Source organism: Micropterus dolomieu, linkage group LG01 (assembly GCF_021292245.1).
Source record: "Micropterus dolomieu isolate WLL.071019.BEF.003 ecotype Adirondacks linkage group LG01, ASM2129224v1, whole genome shotgun sequence".
In the NCBI taxonomy this organism is placed as follows: Eukaryota; Metazoa; Chordata; class Actinopteri; order Centrarchiformes; family Centrarchidae; genus Micropterus; species Micropterus dolomieu.
Genome location: NC_060150.1, coordinates 484 through 23,187, shown reverse-complemented (window position 1 = coordinate 23,187; position 22,704 = coordinate 484). Strand labels below are relative to the sequence as shown.

The window sequence follows — 22,704 nt, the reverse complement described above, 5'->3', positions numbered from 1 at the left end:
GATCCACACTGGAGTCCAGAGAGCAGGAAGATGATTGAGTCTCTGGGAAAATTGGCTTTTGAGCAGCTGCAGAAAGGCAACCTGATCTTCTATGAATCCGACCTGACAGAGTGTGGCATCGATATCAGAGCAGCCTCAGTATACTCAGGAGTGTTCACACAGATCTTTAAAGAGGAGAGAGGGCTGTACCAGGACAAGGTGTTCTGCTTTGTCCATCTGACCGTTCAGGAGTTTCTGGCTGCTCTTCATGTCCATGTGACATTCATCAACTATGGTGTCAATCTGCTGTCAGAAGAACAAACAACACAATTCTACCAGATTGCTGTGGACCAGGCCTTACAGAGTCCAAATGGACACTTGGACTTGTTCCTCCGCTTCCTCGTGGGACTTTCACTGCAGACCAATCAGACTCTTTTAAGAGGCCTGCTGACACTGACAGGACGTAGCTCACAGACCAATCAGGAAACAGTCCAGTACATCAACAAGAAGTTGGAGGAAAATATCTCTGCAGAGCAAAGCATCAATCTGTTCCACTGTCTGAATGAACTGAATGATAGTTCTCTAGTAAAGCAGATCCAACAGTCCATAAAATCAGGAAGTCTCTCCAAAGATGAACTCTCGCCTGCTCAGTGGTCAGCTCTGGTCTTCATCTTACTGTCATCAGAAAAAGATCTGGACGTGTTTGACCTGAAGAAATACTCTGCTTCAGAGGAGGCTCTTCTGAGGCTGATGCCAGTGGTCAAAGCCTCCAACAAAGCTCTGTAAGTACAGAGATAGTTGGATTTATCAAAATAACAATTATCACACAAACACAAGTAATTTTCGTAATTGTCTTTTCAGACTGAGCAGCTGTAACCTCTCAGAGAAAAGCTGTGAAGTTCTGTCCTCAGTTCTCAGCTCCCAGTCCTCTTCTCTGAGAGAGCTGGACCTGAGTAACAACAACCTGCAAGATTCAGGAGTGAGGCTGCTGTCTGCTGGACTGGAGAGTCCACATTGTACCCTGGAAATCCTCAAGTCAGTATTAATTTAAAAAATTGTTTTTAAATAGTACTTGGAATAGACCCCAGAGGAACCGCGACGTGCATGCAGTTGTCGGCAATCGCTGCACACAAACATACAAATGATTCGACTATCAGTCAATTTAGGCAAGACATGAAATTCTGATTCGACTATGGGACAGCCCTAGTTGATATAAAATACAGTGACATCTATAACCATCACTGGTGATAAACCTAAGTGCACAATGGTAAATATGTGGTTTGTCTGGGGTAGCTGAACATTTGAAAAGGCTATACCAGCCGCACTTGTACAGTTTTACCCCCATTCACGTTAGCGGAGGGCTATACCGGAAGTTAGCCTGCTCGGCCGGCAACAATCAACACAGTGGATGCTGTAGCGCTACCACCGACTAGCGTTTGGGGGTGTAATTACAGAATGATGGAGACTACGGCTCCATACACAGGAGTATAAATTAAGCTTAACATTACGCTGACGGACGTGATTGTGCAGTACGGCACTTCTAGTGAACAGTCCTCTCATTTCTCCCTGGTTCATTACTTCTAAATATTATATAACATAACGTACAGCAGCTAACGCTGCTAAATTAGCCACAAAGCCAATGCCGTGTTTATCAGTGAAGGAGCGATTAAACTGTAGTGTTTAACTTATTCTAAATAGATGTACGAGCTGATTGTCTCCAGTCGGCGTGTCAGAAATGATTAAACCAGAGCGGACTTGTGAATAAACGTGAGCTGTACAAGTATCTAACACGGCTTCCTGCCTAACAAAGTTCTCTAACGTTACCTCTTCTTTTGGATGTGAAACGTTGGTGTGAAATCTCAAAGTTGCAGGTCCTCCTTGTAGATAAGATAGTCATGTGTCATTTCACCCCTAGTTGCTCCAGAGGCGTGCGACCTCTGACATGTATAGCAATTGTAAGTCGCTTTGGATGAAAGCGTCAGCTAAATGAATAAATGTATTATTATAGCAATGAAATTCGATATATTAAAAAAAATTAGATATGATTAATGGTAATATTCGTAATAGCAGTAGTAGTATATGGGTAATTTTTATAGTTTTTCTTGGCCCCCACAATGCATACACTATTTACTTTAATGTTCATTAGTAGTAGTACTCCATAAGCCTGCAGATTGGTGTTTACAGAAAACCCCCACACAGAGACCAATATCTACTCTTCGATTCACACCACCCACTGGAGCACAAGCTAGGGGTCATGAGAACACTGCACCACAGAGTGGAAAACATACCAACAAGCGCCCAAGCCAGAGAGAAGGAACAGAACCACCTGAAGGGGGCACTTACAGCCTGTGGATACCCTAAATGGACCTTTGTGAAAAACAGCCACAAGATCCAAGAAGAACAAAACTACAGGGGAGTAAAAGAAGGTCAAACGCAACAACATTGTGATTCCATACGTGTCTGGAGTATCAGAGAAACTCAGGAGGATTTTCAACAAACACAACATCCCTGTGTTTTTTAAACCCAAGAACACACTAAGACAGATGCTGGTACACCCCAAAGACCGCACACCCAAACACAAGAAAAGCAATCTAGTGTATGCGGTCCAATGCAGTGAGGAATGCACAGACCTGTATATTGGGGAGACTAAACAACCAATACACAAACGCATGGCTCAACACAGAAGGGCCAACTCCTCAGGTCAAGACTCTGCAGTCTACTTACATCTGAAGGACAGAGGACACTCGTTTGAGGACCACCAGGTGCACATTTTAGACAGAGAAGATGGATGGTTTGAAAGAGGTGTCAAGGAAGCCATCTACACCAGGGTCGAGAAGCCGTCATTGAACAGGGGAGGGGGTCTACGCCACCACTTATACCCCACTTACAATGCTGTCCTTTCATCACTTCCCAGGAAACTCAACAAACGTAACCTATTGGCCTCAGGTGAAGATACCAACGATGGTCGTTCAGTCTTGGCCTCAGTCTTAACGACCGTAACGACTGTTGTCACAGCAACAAGGAACACTAACGAACCAGCGGTATCGATGACCCGGGCCAACGACCCCACTGAGGTTAAATAGCTGAGTTTCCCTGCCAGTCAGTCAGAACTGAAGAAGTCCTTTGGATAAGGGACAAAACATCTTCCAGTATCTTCAACCAAGTCCAGTTGCCCTTGACTTTAACCTTCGTTGGATATTTATAACAATAAAAAAGTTTGTTTTTATACAGCATTATGTCATGGTATTTTGTTGAGGTCTCAAATAACAACATTTTAAGGATAATCTTTGTTTATGTCATGCGTTTCTTAAAATAAGGGGAAAAAATAATCAGCCAATAAATTACATATCGGAGTGGTTGTTTGTCTATGTGTGGCCCTGCGATGGACTGGCGACCTGTCCAGGGTGTACCCCGCTTTTTGCCCGATGTCAGCTGGGATTGGCTCCAGCCCCCTGCGACCCTGTACGCAGGATAAGCGGTTGACGATGGATGGATGGATATCACCTATCGGATTTTAAAAATCTCGAAATCGGACTTAAAAATTCCATATCAGTCGGGCTCTGATATTAATAATTCAATCCATCCATCATCTTCAACCACTTATCATTGCAGGGTTGCGGGGGGCCTGGAGCCAATCCCAGCCGACATTGGACGAGAGGCAGGATACACCCCGGACAAGTCGCAAGTTCATCATAGGGCTAACAGAGACAAACAACTAGTCACACACACCTTCACACCTAAGGGCAATTTAGAGTCGCCAATTAACATACGCATGTCTTTGGACTGTGGGAGGAAGCTGGAGCACCCGGAGAGGACCCACTCAGATACAGGGAGTTTGCAAACTCCACACAGAAATGCCCGGGACGACCAAAGTTTGAACCCATTCTTGCTGTGAATAGAGATGTAATAATAATTTATAATAATTTTAGAATATCTTTTGATATTAGGCTACTAACCAAACCTGTCCCTATGTTGATCCCCAACAATGGTAATGAGTTGTATTGCAGTACTGCAGTACCCTCAAGTCAAGTCAATCAAAGCACATTTAAAAGAAACCAGAGTTGACCAAAGTGCTGAACAAAGTAATACAATAAATAATAAAATAAAATAAACAGATCAAAACAAACAGGCCAATCAATTTATAATACTCAACTAAAAGATAGAACAACAAGACAGTTGAGTATAAGTAACAATATAAGACAGAAGAAACACAAGTGTCTCTAAACAGACTCAAACGCCAAAGAAAAAAAATGCGTTTTAAGACGAGAAGATTATGACATATGTTGTTTTGTGTGTTTGCAGGCTGTCAGGCTGTCTGATCACAGAGGAAGGCTGTGTTTCTTTGGCCTCAGCTCTAAGCTCCAACCACTCCCATCTGAGACAACTGGACCTGAGCTACAATTATCCAGGAGACTCAGGAGTGAAGCTGCTGTCTGCTGGGCAGTCATACTGGAGACTGGACACTCTCAGGTATAAAGAGGCCTGCAGCCGCAGACTTGAACTGTAATATCTTCAGCCCCAAATTACAAATAATTAAAGAAACTGTGTTGACTGTTGCTAGCAGACGAGATGTCAACAGCAATGTCAAAGTCATGCACATTGTACATCCAACCATCCACCATCACCACCTCCTCTATAAGAAGTTTTGAGGCACTGCCGCTACATCCTCCTTCACTTCTGCAAACAGTCATTAGGCAAGGCAAGGCAAGTTTATTTATAGCACATTTCGACAACAAGGCAATTCAAAGTGTTTTACATAAAACATAAAAGCCACTCAGGGGGGAAAAAAAACACATTAAAATATACATTTTAAAACTGTGAAATAGAAAATAAAACAGGGTAAAACAGGAAAAGTCACAGTGCAGTGTACGATATTAATCTAAAGCCTTACATTTGATTTAATTAAAGGCAGTGGTAAAAAGAGTTTTCAGTCTTGATTTAAAAGAATCCATATATACGGAGCATACAATCTGAATGCTGCTTCTCCTTGTTTAGTTTTGACTGGGGACAGAAAGCAGACCTGATCCCAGATGACCTGAGAGGTCTGGATGGTTCATAATGAAGCAGAATATCAGAAATATATTATGGTCCTAAACTGTTCAGTGCTTTATAAACCAACAGCAGGAAATAAAATTCTTTGACATACAGGAAGCCAGTGTAAATATCTCAGAACTGGAGTGATGTGATCCACCTTTTTGGTCTTAGTGAGGACTCGAGCAGCAGCTGCTGCTGTCTGATGGATATTTTAGGGAGCCCTGTAAAGACACTGTTACAGTAATCGAGTCGACTGAAGATAAATGCATGGACAAGTTTTTCCAGGTCTTGCTGAGACATGTCCATTATTACACAAACTTAATATGTTGTTTGTCAGGACCAAAACATGTTAGTTTTAAAGCTCCAACAATCAATATTTCTATACTGACAATGGATAAATTGACTCTGTAATGGTGAATTGTCGTGTGGTGGAGTTGTCTTCATCTCTGCAGCTCTGCAGTTTCTTTTAGCTCATAGCTAGTTTTAGTTATGAGCCACATTTCCTCTCTTGTTCAGTGTTTCTGATAAAGCCATTGTACTACCTGCCTGTAGCTGCTGGATGATATCATGTTAGACACAACTACTTAACAACCGAACAACAACTGAGTATGAAATTTATGATGATTGTAGATATAATACTGAAAGTAATATATTACAAATAAGTGAAAATAATGAGCCGTGGCTATCGGCCAATAAGAAGCTGCACTGAACTAAAAGAAAATCAGCTAAGTATTAATAAATATATAATTAGAATATCATCAAAAAGTTGATTTATTTCAGTAATTCCATTCAAAAAGTGAAACTTGGATATTATATTCATTCGTTACACACAGACTGATATATTTCAAATGTTTATTTCATTTAATTGTGATTATTAAAACTGACAACTAATGAAAATCCCAAATTCAGTATCTCCGAAAATTAGAATATTAAGACCAATACAAAAAAAGGATTTTTACAAATGTTGGCCAACTGAAAAGTATGAACATGAAAAGTATGAGCATGTACAGCACTCAATACTTAGTTGGGGCTCCTTTTGCCTGAATTACTGCAGCGTGGTGGTTCTTGAAGCACTGACTCCAGCTGCAGTCCACTCTTTGTGAATCTCCCCCACATTTTTGAATGGGTTTTGATTCACTTTTTGAATGGAATTACTGAAATAAATCAACTTTTTGATGATATTCTAATTATATGACCAGCACCTGTAAGTGTATTACGTTATGAGAATAACAAATCTCTGTGTATGAGAGTTATGTAACGTCCATGTTTGATTCTGAAAGAGGATGTGCTGGTCTGACCCCCTTCCTCCTTTCAGGGTGGAGCCTGGTGGTGTCCGATGGTTGAGACCAGGTCTGAGAAAATGTAAGTGTATTTTTATTTGATTCTGGGAAACAAAGCAGCACACATTCAACTATCTGTAGACTTTGACATCACTTTGTCAAATATGTGACATGTAACTGTCAATCAATTAACAGATGACAGATTCATAACTGCAGGTGTGTTGTGTCTTGTTCTCTCCATCAGATTCCTGTGAACTCACCCTTGACACAAACACAGTACACAAAGGGATCAAACTGTCTGACAACAACAGTAAGGCGACACATGTGGAGGAGAGTCAATCATACGCTGATCATCCAGACAGGTTTGGCTGGTGGAGGCAGGTGCTGTGTAGAAATGGTCAGACTGGTTGCTGTTACTGGGAGGTCGAGTGGAGAGGAAGAGTTTCAATAGCAGTGACTTACAGAGGAATCAGAAGGAAAGGAAACAGTGATGACTGTATGTTTGGAAGGAATGATCAGTCCTGGTGTCTGAGCTGCTCTGATGGTGGTTACTATGTCTGTTACAATAACAAAGGCACACCCGTCACCTCCTCGTCTGTCTCTTACAGAGTAGCAGTGTATATTGACTGTCCTGCTGGCACTCTGTCCTTCTACAGAGTCTCCTCTGACACACTGATCCACCTCCACACCTTCAACACCACATTCACTGAACCTGTTTATCCTGGATTTGCAGTCTGGTCTTGTGCTGGTTCCTCAGTGTCTCTGTGTTCACTGTGAGAGGGAGAGTCTCTGTTAGAGACTCTGTTAGTTCAGTCTGTACAGGATAGTACCAACCTGATGTCTCACTGGTTTTCACTGACAGGTGCCATGGTAACCATATAATCAGTATTATTCACTTCACCTGTCAGTGGTCATAAAGTTACAGCTGATTGGTCTAAATCATCCAACCGTTTGGTATTGTATGCTCTGGGTTGTTTTGTTATCTCTACCTGGTTTGTTGTTTGCTTTGATTATGGTCTGTCTGCTCTGTTGTGTGATCCTGGTTTCAGTCATGTTTGGGTTTGGTTTGTATATCCGTTTATTTGTGTTTATGTACCTGTTTAGTTAGCTTTTGGTCTGTGGGTTTGTTCAGTTAGTGTTTCTGTATTTTGCTCTGGTGCCTGTACCATGAAGCAAGTTCAACCAACCCTGGATATCTTTTCCTTCCTTCCTTTCATGTATCCATACTTAACTGTTACATATTAAGGATTGCTAAATGTTACCACTTGTTCACAAACTGTCTGCGACTCATAGCGCGAGAACGGGGCCACTTGATTACTATCACGGTGTACGCTCATGTCACATCAGCTGGGCAGAGTTGATTCGTACTGCGATGTTATCAGCAGTGTTGGAAGTAACGCAATTACAGTAAAGTATTGCTTTTTGCTGTAACGCAGTAATATAACGCATCTCACACAATCTCAGTAATGCGCATTACAACGCATTTCAACCCGAAATTAAGTTTTTTAATAATTCACAAACACCAAGAAACATTTCAGCACCAGAAAAACCAGTAAAGGGGTAACTTATTTCCTGTTGCGGGAATCCAGTGGTCGAGATTGTAGGCAGGGTCCAAACTATTGGGGAGCTCGGCTACTCTTAACAAGACCGCAGCCACCCTGATGGATCATGCCTAAATAGATTTCTATAGGCTATGTGTTTGTGATTTAACAAATTACTTTCATGATCAGAAAGGCTGCTGTCAGTTCATCCTGACCGATCCTGTCGGAGTGTCTGGAGATTCAAATAATCAATGACGTTATGCTGCTGTACCTCATGCGTAAAAATTTATGTGTGGCGTGAGAGCGTCTGAAAAGTGTCAATTGCATGAGTCTCAAGGTCGGTGCGTGAGACTCTGTGTGAATGAATAGTATAATAAAATGCAACGGACATGTGCAAGGTTTCTGTGCATAACAGCTTTTACTGGATGACGGATTAAAAAATACCCAAATGAAAAATACGGACTTGCTAGCTGTTCTCCCTCTCTCTGTGTGCTGTCCTCATCATCTATTCCACCTGCTGAAAGTACAGGCTATCTGAGTGCTACAATGCTACTGTGCTTTGACGGATTTTGAAACAGTATTCTATTTATTTGGAACAAAAGATACGCACTTGGTGTGAAAATCGCTCTCTCTGACAGTTGTCTTTATACATTCATGCTCCAGAGCAGTTAGAACAACTCAAATACAAGTCAGAATCTGGTCAACCAATACCACAATATACAATGTATGGGCTGTCTGTGGCAGTGGTGGAGGAAGTGTTCACATCATTTACTGCAGTAAAAATAATAATATTACATTACAATAATACTCCATTACAGGTCTGAATGTCCTCAGCAGTTCATCTTTTTGATGAAAGCAGCTTGAATTCATTCAACATGCCGAACTGATAGAAGTAGAGCAGCTGACTGCAGCTCTCTTCCCTGATTCTTCCTGACCACTGACGCAGACGGCCCCCTCTGTTAGCTACCGATTCTGACTGGGATGCAGTTTATAAGGTAATTGTACCTTCGGTTTATAGACAACATGTGCTATCAGTACCACATGAAAGTAAATGGTCAGGACACCTAGGAGTCACTAAGACATACATGTATGTCAGATGGTAGGTAAACCAAACCAGGTTATTCCCCCCGCGCCCTCATGTCTGATTCCAGTGATGGAAGAGCCTTTTGATCGTTTTTTAATTGACTGTGTAGGTAAATTTTCCGCTCTTAGTACCCCATACTAAGTCCTGCACAGCTTGTTGGTCCCACAACCCGTGGCCCACCAGTGCTACACGACCAGTTTTTCTCTCACGCGTTATCGCCTGCCAAAAACGTGTTAGACTACGCCAGTTCAGAGAGCGCTTACCCCAGGCTAATGCGCATCACAAGAAGTAATGAAATGTTGTTTCGACTGCTCGGCTGTGCTCTGCCATATTCAAGTTAGAGGTTGACGCCAGTGCTGTTGGGGCTGGTGCTGTCCTACTTCAGGAGGAAGCTGTATGCTATTTCTCTAGGAAGTTTAACAAGCACCAGCTCAATTACTCTACTATAGAGAAAGAAACCCTTGCTTTGCTGTTGGCCTTGCAACACTTTGAGATATATGTTGGCTCTAGCTCTCTGCCAGTGGTGACCTATACCGACCATAATCCCTTTGTTTTTTTGTCTAGCATGTACATTCATAACCAGCGTCTCATGCGATGGGCCTTAATACAGTAGTACATGACTACAACCTAAAGATCCACCACAAGAAGGGTTCTGAAAATGTGTTGGCTGATGCCCTTTCTAGGCTGTAGTGAATGAAGTAACATGGGATGGGGGTGTTATGTCAATCTTTAATATAATATTAATAATATTTAATATTTTAATCGGGGGAGTGTTACGGCCGTTGTATTTCGTTACTGTTCGTGTGTATTTCCAGTATACTAAGCAGGCTGTGCAATCCCCGGCTGAGGAGTGGTTGGTGTTGGTGAGGACCTGTCTACTCCCGCCTACATCCATGCTGATTGGAGCAGCCAAGACCGTTCACCAATCTGCGAGCTGTGCTTGGGGCCTGCTGCTTTTAAAAGCCGTCATGCTGCCGTGCAAAGGGAGCTGTCTGTCATTTACTGTCTTGCCTCTGTGCTGACCAATGCGTGCGTTTACTGAGCCTAATGTATTTATATTGTGTGCTCGTTCCAGCAGCTTCACTTTGTGGCCTGCTTGTGATCTACTGCTATTACTGAGAGTCAGTGTTTATTTTGTTAAGAGTAGTCTTTGTGTTAGCTGTTTAGCTAAAGACTTTGTAACCCTGTTGCAGCGGTTTATTTCATTACCGAGAGTCAGTAAGGGTTTATTTTTGTTAAGAGACACAATTGAGTTAGTTGTGTTTAAACAGTGTGTCTGCAGAGTTGGGCTGGGGTTCAGAGTAAATACTGACACCCACTCTACATGTTTAGGATCTCCCTTTGTTTAGCTCTTCAGGTTTAGGGGTGCTGCGCTACCTGTGTTTTCTTTTTGAGACATCCAAAATAGAGAGGTTTTGTTTTCTGAGTTAGTTAGTAACCCCGGTTTTGGAGGGATCTCTTTTTGTTATCTTGTGTTTATGTTTTCGCAGCACCCACTTGCCCGATTTGATCCTTGTAAACTCTCTTGTGTAAATAAACAACTTTTCTACCATACCAAGTACATCTGGTTTATGCCTACGTCCCCTTTCCCCTAGTGAGCTGGGACATAACATTATTCTTTTGCATCAATATTGCATTGAATCACAATAAAGATGACTTGTATCCTACCACCTCGGTAGTTCATATGTATCTTTAATATATCAGATTACTGTCAATGCATTGAAATGCATATAATAATGGTCACAGTGGTAGAGATGCACATCCCTACAAAACAGTTTAGGCATGTTAAAAAGTAGGAGAAGAAAACAGAAAGGGCAAGTGATAATGGGCATACTGAATATTAGGCACAGCAACTTTAACAGTACACTATTCATCAAAGGAAAACATCCCACAGGTTTTTGCAATCCATGCAATAAGGCTGAGACAGTCCAGGATTTATTTATATAATGCAGGAAATTGACAAATGAAAGACAAGGAAGCACGCATGGCTGAAAGCGAAGGTATTACTCTACGGTGAAGGAGTTAGTTTCAAAAAGAGGAGTGCCTTTGGTAGAGAGTAAGTGGTTTTGTTTCAACTAACTATAGTAAGATGTAATGTAATGTACAATAGGGAAATACAACAAACTTCAGTCCAGCTCGCTACACCTTCAAACTACAAACACAGCTCAGATGTCAGCCAATCAGAGCCCTTTTTGCCTGATTATAGATGGGAGCCACGATGACGGCAAATGTTCTTTTGAAGACTCTGGAGATATTGACTGAGGGGCAATTCAAGAAGTTCAAAAGGTGTCTGAAGCAGCCTGACATCCTGGAAGGCTGCCAAACCATCAAAGAGTCCGAGCTTGAGAACGCAGTCAGGTTACAAACAGTGGATCTGATGGTGAACACCTATAAACTTCTTGGACCTCTGGAGGTGACCAAGAAGGACCTGGTGCAGAGTCTGCCAGACACCATCTCAGGACCAGAAGGTTGGTCAACCTTTTGTTGTATTTTCAGGTAAAAACAGCAGGTTGACACAGGCGACACAATATGTGTTAGCAGTTGGGTCTCTCAGTATAAGTAATTATAAGGTTTAGTTTATCAATCATTGATGTTTGAGAGGACAGAGGCATGATGGTGTTGTCTGATTTTATTTACTCCTTGGTTTGAAACAACTGGGAGATATTAATGTCACTGAGTAATGTTGATGGTTTTATTATTCGTGTGGTATTTTATGCCTTGAATAAATTAGATGATAATGCTTCTTAGAGAGTGAGCCGCTGCAGCACTTTTCCCGCACATTTCCCGCAAAGACTGAATACTGACTATGGCCGTAAAAGGAGTCATGTCTGGCTGTATTTTAGCTGTGAAGATATAAAAATGAGGTTGTGTGTGATGGTGTGTGCAAAGATGGTGAAATACTGTGGCAACACTGAAATCTCAGATGTTTAGCAATATCTGAGATTAAGTTATAAGACTATGATGATGTTATGCAGCGGTGGTCTGAGGAGGAGATTTTTATTATAATTGAAGAACAGCAGTTTGGCATAACGCCCATTCAACGGGCTACACGCCAGGCACTATGCAACAAGTCCCTCTCTAGCTTTGTCTTTTTACAAGAAGCACATACATATATGGAAGCAAATAGCACTCCGCCTTCTGTTTCATCAGAACTTTAAGTAATCCTTATGAGTAATCCCAAAATGTACCGGTAATCTGATCCTGTCTTTTTTTCTGGACTGTTATGGAATACAGTTACTTTTTGTTGTATCCTAATTACTTAATGCTGTTACATGTGATTTATTACTCACCAACCCTGGAAAAGAAGATGCTCGACCTTCAGATAAACCTGTGAGTAAATTTTGGAATCAAATGAGATGTAGTTGCTACTTATCCAGTCATCACAATGTGTTTGGTGCCTGTTTGTTCAATTTTAGTTCATGTTCTGATTATTTTCATGTACATGGTGATTACTGTAATCTGTTGTATACTCTGTGTCTCCATTGTTGATTCTCTGAACCAGCAGACAGCAATAAATGTAGAATGTGGAAGTAAATATTTTATTAAGTGCATGAATAAAGGCGGGGTCCCCAGCATAAAGGGGGAAAATATTTTTGTTATAATTCCTTCCATAGGTAGCACAATGACAGAATATGTGACTACTTGGTTCACGGGTTTCATTCATTTTCTGTAATACATCATCTAAAAGCAAAAATCTGAATCGGGTTTATTGGCAGGTACATTTTCAAATACGAGGAATTTGCCTTGTTATAAATTGGTGCTTACAGTACACATGGAACATAAATAGAAATAGAAATACATAAAAAGTAAGGAGATCAAAAAATGTACAAGTATACAAAAATACAATGAGCATAAAGCACAGTTGAGTGTGTGTTTTGGGAGGGGGACCTGAGAGTCAGTGACAGTGGGGACCTTGTTGAGGAAGCCATCGGAAAGAAACTGTTCTTGAGGCGAGAGGTTTTGGTCCTGATGGACCGCAGCCAATCACCTTCTCTGCAGAGCGAATGATACGCTGCAGCCTGCCCTTGTCCCTGGCAGAGGCAGCAGCGTACCAGATGGTGATGGAGGAGGTGAGGATGGACTCAATGATGGCGGTGTAGAAGTGCACCATCATTGTCTTTGGCAGGCTGAACTTCTTCAGGTGCTGCAGGAAGTACATCCTCAATTCCAAATCAGATGGGGGACCCTGGGACAAAATCTGATCAAATCTGGTCTAATTTGTGTCAGTTCAAGGGTCCTTGATGTGAAAAAGTTTGAGAACCACTGCCTTAAGGTAGAGGGCATCAGTACTGTTTAGAGCAGATAGCTCAGTGTACACGCCCCTCTTTCTGACCTGGTTTTCTTGGATATCTGCACCAGTGACGAGATGATCAAGCAGAACTCTGCACAGCCACTGTTGTGCAGATTTCCATCTTGCCACAGCTTAGATAAACACATTCATTTATACAATGGATTCTGACCTGACAGTGTTTTAAATTCATCACTCCACTTGATGATGTTGTTACTTGCCTGGGGGGGGTAACTCACCCACTTATCATTCTTAGTGCAGACAGTTTGGTGACATCCCATTATTCCCAGGACATCGCCACCCAACTTCCACCTGACTGGAGGTCTAATCAGCCAGAGACATTGAAAACACGTGTGGGTATTTTGATTTGTAAAGTAACTAAAACTGGCATGTAGAAGAGTACAAAGGAGTAGAAGCTTAAAGTAAAGTACAAGTATTGTTCTACAGTCCGGTAAATATCCTTGGTTCCCCTCCAGCAGTGGAAATGGAAGCCACGTTGGAACAGAGACAGAAATGTGCCACATGTGCAGTGTTAGGGAAGTTACTCAGGAATTATAATAAGTTATGTTTTGTGTGTCCCTGAGCAAGACACTTAACCCCTAGTTGCTCCAGAGGAGTGTGACCTCTGGATAAATAATGTCATGTTCTCAGTGCTGGAATGTAACTAAGAACATGAACTTAAGTACAAATTCAAGGTACTTGGAATATAAAAGATTATTTCCATTTTCTTTACAGTTAACAGTGAATGTGTTGATAAACTGAAAGATGAAGTGATCCTTTAACCCTTTAACTAACCAGTCGAGGCAGCTGTAGACCAGCATCTCCCACGTTCTGCGAGGTAAAATGACTGGTTCTGTAAATGGTGGCTTTGAAGAAAGCATAGAAGGATATACAGCAGATCCCGATCGGACAGGGCTGTCTGACGACATGATGTACTGATGTGTGGATAATTCTTAATAGGCTATTAAACGGATTAACTTATTTTCAGTATGGTAGCGGTATTTGCTGAAGTAAAAGATCTGAATCCTTCTTCCACTGCTGCAGGCCTCTATAACTCAGTTTCACATCAGAGTTTCAAACTATCTGACATTTATCAAAATTACACAATAAAGTAAATTTATTATTTATAACATCACAGGATGATACGATAAGTCTTTATTTCATGTACAGTGTGAGTTTTTCCATTTCATCAGCCTCTCAGTCTCTCATTAGCTTCAAACAGGGTCGTATTTATAAACTGCACATTTACTTGTTCTGCTTGAAGATTTACTGGATGGGAATATTTCAAGATTTACAAACGTGTCAAATTCATCTTCTAAATAAAACAGGAAAAAACAGATAAAATAAAAAATAAACATTTACTCAAAGTAACTTTTACTCACATCAAACATGTCACTGATCTTTTTGACTTCTGCTGCTACTGAAATGTGAATAGTTCACTTTTGTTGGATGCATCACATGACAGTTGTGTAACAGTGACATAACAATGACATAATGCTGAGTCAGGGTGACGAGTCGCTAACAACATGTCTTCTTCATATTCATATTGATATTAATAAAAAGACACTTTTCATGAAGCATGACTTCCTCTCTGCGGACAGAAGATGGAAAATTTTATTTTTATTTCATTTGATGATGTCATTGATTCTAAAGTAATTTTTATTGTGTTTTATTTATATTTAATGTATTTTTTATTATAAATTATTATGTTTCCATCTTTTATAACTTTCTGTTTCATGTTGTTTCAGACATTTTGTCACTTTAATCTGTCGGATGTTAAAGTTTAAAACTGTGAATTTCTGAGCAAAATGTCAGACTTCAACATTTACTACAGCACGTGAAGGCAGCAGGAGCGCCCGCCCCCCTGCTCCCCCCCTCCCCTCAGGTAGACAGAGCGGAGCTGTGATTGGCGGAGAGCCGGTGTCGTCAGAGGAGGACAAACGTCGGCAGGAAATAAGAAGCAGTGAGAGAGGAGAGTTTAAAGAGTTTAAATCCAGAGACTGAAACATCAAAGCTTCTCTACCTGCTGCAGGTGAGTCCACTTCCTGTTGTCAGACAGGTGAGTGCAGACGGACAGACTGACGTGATTACTGTCAGTCATTCTGCTGAGGAAACACCTCATCTGTCAGAGTAGAAATACTACAGTGTAGAAATACTGCATTACAAGTCAGCAGGTCCCGCGTGGACATTATGACTTGTGTTTTTATTGGCCAGTAACTCCGCTACTTTTTCCCTTCATGGCTTCGTTCCAGCTCACCTGTTGTCTGCTGTGTGTTTTACTGCTGCAGAGCTCTGAACCCTGAAATTTGCCTTTTTCAACGCAGTTTTGTGCCGGATGCATCTTCGTGTTGTTCTGCGGTCAGCAGGTTAAAGTACAAAATATTTAATAAATCCAGTCTGTGTTTTTAATGTAAAGCAACTTGTCACAATACTCTACTCAGATAAAAGTACTGGAGTTGAAGTGGAAATACTCATGTACAGTACAAGTACAGTACTTGTGGAACATACTGGTTTAAATTCTGTTGATTCTTTTAAAAAGCAAACAGGCGTTCAGTAGAGGAGGGTGTTACGGCTCATTTATGTCTTTCTTGTATCTCATTTTGTTTCGAAGTACAATTACCTACTTACTTACTTTGTTTGCAAGTTAGAGGAAAATCATTTAAAAGGAGTGAAGGGGCAGGAGGAGGAGCTTCAACAGCCAGCTGATTATTTTATTAGTGACCTGACTCAAAATAAAATCTGTGATAATAGCTGAAGTCCAAATATTCTGTTACCTGTAGGGAAGCTGCTGCTGCAGGAGGTGCAGTGACATGAAAAACAGCAGAACTAAAAGCAACAATGCAAAATAAATAAACATATTTACAGTAATATTATAGGTGTGTGTGCTTTGTGAGCATGTGGAACCTGATGGGGGTCCTGCTGGATCAGTCTGCTGTTGGCTGGTGAGGATCCTTTATAATCCTACGGGCTCTGGTTCTGCAGCTGTTTGTGTGGCGGTGTAGTTCTGCAGAACCCCCCCCACCCCCGACTGTCTGGCTTTCAGGAAGTCCAAGATCCAGAAGGGCAGGTCTGTGTCCAGTCCCAGTCCAGTCTGGTGGGGATGAGCAGCGGTCTCTCGTGGTCCCCCAGGTTCAGTTCAGGTCCAGGTTCAGTGGTGTACTGAACCTGGGGGACCACATCATAGACCGGATCTCGTGTTATCAGCCTCAAACTGTGACCACGAGGATCGACGGTTAGTTCGCTGTCACACATCTGATGTTCAGATTATTGAATGTGACTTTGCATTTTCTCTCCCTCAGACGGTTTGATTGTTTAATACGTGGTTTTGTGATTGGAAAACATCCCTATTAGTATTCATGGATGGATTACTGTGCAGGCCTACTGGGCCCAGGGGCCCAAAGGGGGTCAAAGTGCCAAAGAGAGCCTCTTTTATGTGACTGTCAGCAGCAGCAGCAGCAGGGTCCTGAATATAAAATACAGCTGCACAGTTCACAGTAAGAGTCGGACTAAATACTGAAGTTCAGCTGCAGCTTTTTTTAACTAACGAGAACTTAAAGTTATTTAATCGTTTCTATTTCAGCCCGTTTGATGACGAATGTGTTTCAGGTCAGAGTTCTGCTGCTCTGCCAGGAACATAGAGAAGTTATTGTTGTAGTGTGCAGCGGTGGGAAGAAGTACTCGCATCCTTTACTTAAGTAAAAGTATCTAGAAAACAAGAACAGTTTCCTCCCTGATGAAGAGATGACGTCAGAAACCTTCCCTGTTTAATGACCCTGAACCGTCTGACTCGTTTCCTCCTACTCATGTAAAGAATGCAGCTCTTCATGAACATGTTCCTTAATCCAGCTTGTATGTTGTTGTACTTTTGGATACTTTCAGCCTCATACCTGAGTAGGATTCTGACTGCAGGACTTTAACATGTAATAAAGTCTTGCTGCTTGACTCTGGGGGGTCAGAGGTGAACCTGATCCCACCCTGACATCAGGAGGACTCGGCAGGAGGTCGGCGTGTCGCTGCTTTGTGTTTCAGGTTTTCCCCCTGTGTTCACAGAGATGGGGGGTCAGGCTTCCACAGTCGAGGGCGTCCATGTGGTCGTTGTGGGCGGTGGGTTCGGAGGCATCGCGGCGGCTCAGCACCTGAAATCTCGAGGACTCTGCTTCACTCTGATCGACATGAGAGACGCTTTCCATCACAACGTGGCGGCTCTCAGAGCGTCGGTGAAGCCCGGTACCACAAAGACCTTGTTGTTTTATTTACTTTTATGTTATTAATCACTTTTATTTTCATTAATTTAGTTTTGATCCATCGTTAGTTTGTTGTAATTGTTATCATTACCTTCACTATTATTATTATTTGCATATTTATGTTGCATCTTTTTTACACTGAGTGCTTTAATAGTTTTTTAGATTCAGAAAGAGGAAGGAGCTAAAATAGTTATATGAGCATGTGTTGAGGCTCAGACTGACTCAGACAGATGAACTTTACCACACAGAGACTAGACCTCCGCCCTAAAGCCTCGACCCTGAACCCTCGCACACTCAGCTGAGCGAGAGGCTGCGAGGGCCGACATGGTGTCATGAGGCAGCACTTAGCGACGCTTCACGTTACTTTGACGACGCCAGAAGACGTGACGTACAATTGTGGGGTTGGGACTTTTTAAATTTACATTTTTTACTTTCTTCACGGCCGTGGCGCTGAAGGTTGCTCCGGCTTTCCCCTTATAACCACGTGGTTAAGGTCACAGTGCTATGAACTCTGGGTAATCCCCTCAGGCAGAGTCTGCAGACAGGCCGACTTGTAGGAAGTGTGCAAAGGTTTTAAAAAGTCTGTGAGGGAATGTTGCAAACTTGACCATGTGACCGTGGCCCTAACCGCCTGCAGGAATGTGGAGGGATTCAGCCTGCGTTATGGCGTGTGACCTTTGACCTCTGACTCTCCCGCAGGCTTCGCTCAGAGGACCTTCATCCCGTACGCTAAGACGTTTGGAGACAGTTTCGTCCAGGGTCGAGTCGAGCGAGTAGACACCGAGAGACAGACGGTCGTCCTGGAGGGAGGACGGGTGAGGAGACAGAGACACGCTAACAGTTTCCCCCTGCTTCCAGTCTTTGTGCTAAGCTAGGCTAAACACGCCCTGGACACACAGATGAAACTGGTTTGCTCATCAGACAGGATCAGAAGAGAAATCTCCAAAGCCTTTTGTTTTAGGAGCGGAGACGTCATTATTTAATGTTTTGGTTCGTTCAGAAAGGTTTCTGGTGAAATTTTTAAGATCTAACATGAAGATCAGATCTGAAAGGCGTGGAATTAAAGAAATAATCTGACAAAAACCTTTTTTTTAAACTATTATTTTTTAAAATATTTTATAAAGATTAACTTGCATTTAAATCTCTTTAAAAATAAAACTTAAAAGCAAAAATTAGAAAATAAAGAAACTAAATTTTCACAAAAAATGTAAAGCTTTGGCTGAAACTTCAAAGATAAAGATGGTCCAGCTGAATTCTACGTATGTTTATAATATCAACAAATAAAAACGCTTAAACAAAACGCAAAATGAAGTGATAAACGTGTTAATCAGTGATCTTTAGACGTGCACTTCCCAAATAAACACCAACCTATAATTCAACTGTACATATTTATTTTTAAACTTTACTTTTTGTTCTTTCTGAGAAGTCTTACTTAAATGTTTTTGATTGTTTTGAGTTTTACTTTTCTGAAAATTACTTACTATTTTATAATTTTTTTTGTTTGTTTTAATTTAGGGTTTGTTTTTTATTTTTAATTGGTTTATTTTAGTATTTTATATATTATAAGCTTAGAAAATTAATTTAAAAAAAAATTTCATCACATTCATCAAAAAAAAAATTTGAAAAACTATATTTTACTTAGTTTTTTTTTTGCTTAGAAGTTTTAAATGTTGCTTTTGTTTTGCAGATTTCCAACAAATGTTTTTCAGAAATGTATTAAATGTTTCAGGTTGTAGATCTAGTTGACTTATAATTATTATATATATGTTATCATTCGTAGAAACAGGCCAAATAATCTGCAAGTGAAGGCTGATTTACATCCAACAGACCAAGATAACAAGGTTTTAAGACACAGTTTGCAGTTTGCTGCCCTCTGGTGGTTGGAGGTCCACCTTGCTTATTTACCAGTTTGTTTGTGTGCTGCAGGAGATCCAGTACTCACACCTCATCCTGTGTACTGGGACCGATGGAGCGTTCCCCGGGAAGTTCAACACCGTGGCGTCGTATCAGACCGCCGTCCAAACGTACGAGGACTTCATCCAGCAGGTACGATGCGTCAGTGGATACCAGGGTCTGCAGAGAGCCGCATCATTACCCCCCGTTAAACCTGTGTGTGTGTTCAGGTCCAGGCAGCCGACTCTGTGCTGGTGGTCGGAGGAGGGTCGACCGGCGTGGAGATGGCTGCTGAGATCAAGACGGAGTATCCAGACAAGAAGGTGATCAGATCTGAGTGACCTCTGACCTCTGACCTGAGTCTGTCAGTCAGATAAAATGTTCTTTACGCTGTTTTCTAACTGTGCTGCTGAGATAAAGAACTTGCAGAGGTGGAAGAACGTAGTAAGTAAGGATCAGTATTAACTCACTGTGGAAATGCTGCACTACAAGTAAAAGTCTTGCATTCATCAGCGGCGTGACGAGAGATGATATGAACATTTCGACCATTAAAAACTTTGTTTCCTGCATTCTGCGGATTTATTTATTTTTTTCTGCACTGGTTTCAGCTGGAAATGGTTTTTATTTATGTAAGTGAGTCTAAGTCAGTGCTGCTCTCAGATCAGTTTCTCCTGTAGATCAACTTATTTAATATCTGCTGAGTCATGGTTCAGTCTTCCCTCCTCTTTGTGTCCATGTTTGGGGAAGTGACCTCTTTAAATGTGACCGTGGCTCCTTTTCACCTTAATAATAATTTATTTAATTTTAATTCAGTGATAAACTCCTGGATTTTAACAGCTCCTGTGTTTCAGCAGCTTTTCTGCTCACGTTGAAAACTTTCTGCAGAATCTGTCCCGTATCTGTGTTCCAGAGAAAAGGAGGATATATTTAACAGAATATTTTAAAAGTCTAGCTGCCGTTCACTCTGCTCTGCAGTTTATGACTGTCAGGGCTTTAACCTGACGAGAAATCTCCTCACGTTTTAATCTCGTCAGTGTTCAGTTAAAGTCTGTGAGTAGTCACCGCGCAGTAAAGTGTTCCTGTCGGTGTTTCACTGTAAACTACTGCCGTTAATCTTTGAACCTTACGTCCCGTTATCCTGTACGCAGAGACACGTTTTAAAGCGTATTCTCATGTTCAGGTGGTTCTGATCCACGCCAGAATCGGGCTGGCCGACCCGGAGCTGCTGCCCTGCGTCAGACAGCAGGCCAAAGAGGTTCTGCTGGAGAAGGGAGTGGAGCTGCTGCTGGGTACGAAGCGCTGGTTCACACCTGCAGACCAGGCGTTTGGCTCAGACCAGGTTCTGACGGGGTTTTGTGTTTCAGGTCAGAAAGTGTCCAACCTGTCGGAGCTGCAGCTGAATGTGACCCGGAAGAACACGGCGGTCACCACAGATAAAGGAGAGCAGCTGACCACAGATCTGATCATCTGCTGCACCGGACTCAAGGTCAACTCTGCAGCCTACGCCTCCAGCTTCTGTGAGTGCACGAACGCTTCGATTCTCTGGAGACCGACCCTTAAACCAGATCCTCACATGAACATGTAACGTTATCGGTAGTGATGCGTGTGTCGCTCCCGGCGACCGTCCGGGAGGCAGTTTTATTATTCATCCAACCTTTTAACCATCACTTTGACAGAATCTTGCGTGTTTGTTTCTTTCAACAAATAAGAATGTAAAACGTTGTATTTCTGCTCGTCTGGTTCGAGTCTAACTGCATTTCATTAGCTCGGTACCTGTTCTCTGCATAATGACAACGTTAACTCTAATCTGATCCTAAATGAAGAACCGTTTGAGAGCCGGCCCCCATGAAAGAGCCATAACTCCCACTGTTAGTTACGGGGGCCTTGTATTTTGGCCCCATAAGGAAGGCGCGTCCTCACAATGTGTGAACAGATGATTATTGATTCGATAAATTATCGCAGATATTAGGCGTATTTTTAATATCGGAATCGTATCAGAAAATGAAGTTTTGGCTGATGAGAATCAAACACTGCTTTAGTGTCATGTCCTCACACTGACTTTTAAAAAGAGATGATTTTAATTAAAACTCGCAGGCTAGTGGTGCTAAATGAAACTGGCAGAGCTTCTGGAGCGTCCTGCTAACATTTAAAGGTGTGAAAAGTACTGTAGGCAAAAAACTGAGGTACTTGTACTTAAGTCTGTTCTTTTAATGCTACTTTCTCCTGCTGTACATCCTGACAGCTTTAGTTCTAAATCAGTGACCTGCTGCTGATTCACTTTACACTGACACACATTTTACTTCATACCTGCTGCCAAATGGAGCCACACCCATCATCAGTGATGTCACGGCGTACTAACACACTGTGGCGTTCACTTCTACATCTCTGTACCAAGGTTAGAAGGTAAAACCTCTGAACACTAGACTCTTGTGTCTGATCTACTGAGCTGCAGCACAGAGTCGAAACGCGCCACCGAACTGATACTCAGGGCTGCGCCGTATGTTTGCATCCAAAGAACATCTTAAACCTGGGTGGAAGAACATGTACACCTGTAACATTTCAGTATTCACACCCTTTACTGCAGTAAAAGTACTTATACCACTATGTAGAAGTACCGCAGTGAAAGGATGTGAATACTGTTTGATGTTGTGACCACTAGATGTCAGTGTCTGTTTAAAACAACCTTAAACAGAAGGAAATAACTTTGGACTCAGTCATTGGTCACATAAAACAGCTGATTGGCTGGTTTGGGATAAAAATCTACTCCAGTCTTTCAGCTTCAGCTCAGGAGGTCAAAGGTCACGTTCACTGATGATGATCTGTTAATGGATCGTGATGTTTCTGCTGACAGCCGGCTCTCTGGCCGAGAACGGCGCTCTGAAGGTGAACGAGCACCTGCAGGTCGAAGGATTCTCCAACGTCTTCGCTGTGGGCGACTGCGCCAACGTCAGCGAGCCCAAGATGGCGTACCACGCCGGGCTGCACGCCACCGTCGCCGTCAGCAACATCGACAACAGTCTGAGCGGGAAGGCGCTGACCTCATATCACACAGGTGCGCACGCACACGCACACACACTTCTGGGTTGCTGCTGGTTGCCTGACTGTCTGTCTGTGTTGCCGGTTGCCAGGTAACGTCACCATGCTGCTGGCGATGGGCCATAACGACGGCGTCGGTCAGTTTAACGGGCTGAAGTTGCCTCGTTTCCTCGTTGCTTTGGGGAAGAGTCGAGATCTGCTGCTGTGGAAGAGCTGGAGGGAGATGCAGCAGAAGCAGCCCTGACGCGCACCTGCGCACGCACACACCTGCGCACACGCACCTGCGCACGCACACCTACACACGCACACACACACACACACCTGC

At 42.3% G+C, this 22,704-nt stretch overlaps 2 protein-coding genes across 3 annotated transcripts in view; both read left to right on the top strand.

Annotated features, from left to right (window-relative positions):
• The window catches only part of LOC123970650 (NLR family CARD domain-containing protein 3-like), a 20,024-nt gene extending 9,687 nt beyond the window's left edge, over window positions 1–10,337 (top strand). Inside the window, exons 7-12 of the mRNA XM_046048828.1 lie at window positions 63–761; window positions 841–1,014; window positions 4,282–4,449; window positions 6,329–6,375; window positions 6,538–6,603; window positions 9,734–10,337. Of these exons, the coding sequence (XP_045904784.1) occupies window positions 63–761; window positions 841–1,014; window positions 4,282–4,449; window positions 6,329–6,375; window positions 6,538–6,603; window positions 9,734–9,741 (1,162 nt within the window). The 3' untranslated portion in view covers window positions 9,742–10,337. The remainder of the gene's footprint in view (window positions 1–62; window positions 762–840; window positions 1,015–4,281; window positions 4,450–6,328; window positions 6,376–6,537; window positions 6,604–9,733) is intronic.
• A 4,798-nt stretch (window positions 10,338–15,135) lies between these two features.
• The window catches only part of aifm2 (apoptosis inducing factor mitochondria associated 2), an 8,046-nt gene continuing 477 nt past the window's right edge, over window positions 15,136–22,704 (top strand). The window contains exons 1-9 of one of the 2 annotated variants that reach the window (XM_046056705.1): window positions 15,136–15,238; window positions 17,257–17,433; window positions 18,150–18,265; window positions 19,377–19,496; window positions 19,574–19,666; window positions 20,524–20,632; window positions 20,708–20,860; window positions 22,195–22,395; window positions 22,472–22,703. In XM_046056705.1, coding sequence (XP_045912661.1) covers window positions 17,259–17,433; window positions 18,150–18,265; window positions 19,377–19,496; window positions 19,574–19,666; window positions 20,524–20,632; window positions 20,708–20,860; window positions 22,195–22,395; window positions 22,472–22,623 — 1,119 coding nt within the window. In that variant the 5' untranslated portion in view covers window positions 15,136–15,238; window positions 17,257–17,258 and the 3' untranslated portion in view covers window positions 22,624–22,703. Of the gene's footprint in view, window positions 15,239–15,458; window positions 15,573–17,256; window positions 17,434–18,149; window positions 18,266–19,376; window positions 19,497–19,573; window positions 19,667–20,523; window positions 20,633–20,707; window positions 20,861–22,194; window positions 22,396–22,471; window position 22,704 lie in introns of those variants that run through there. The other variant, XM_046055880.1, reaches the window with a different exon arrangement.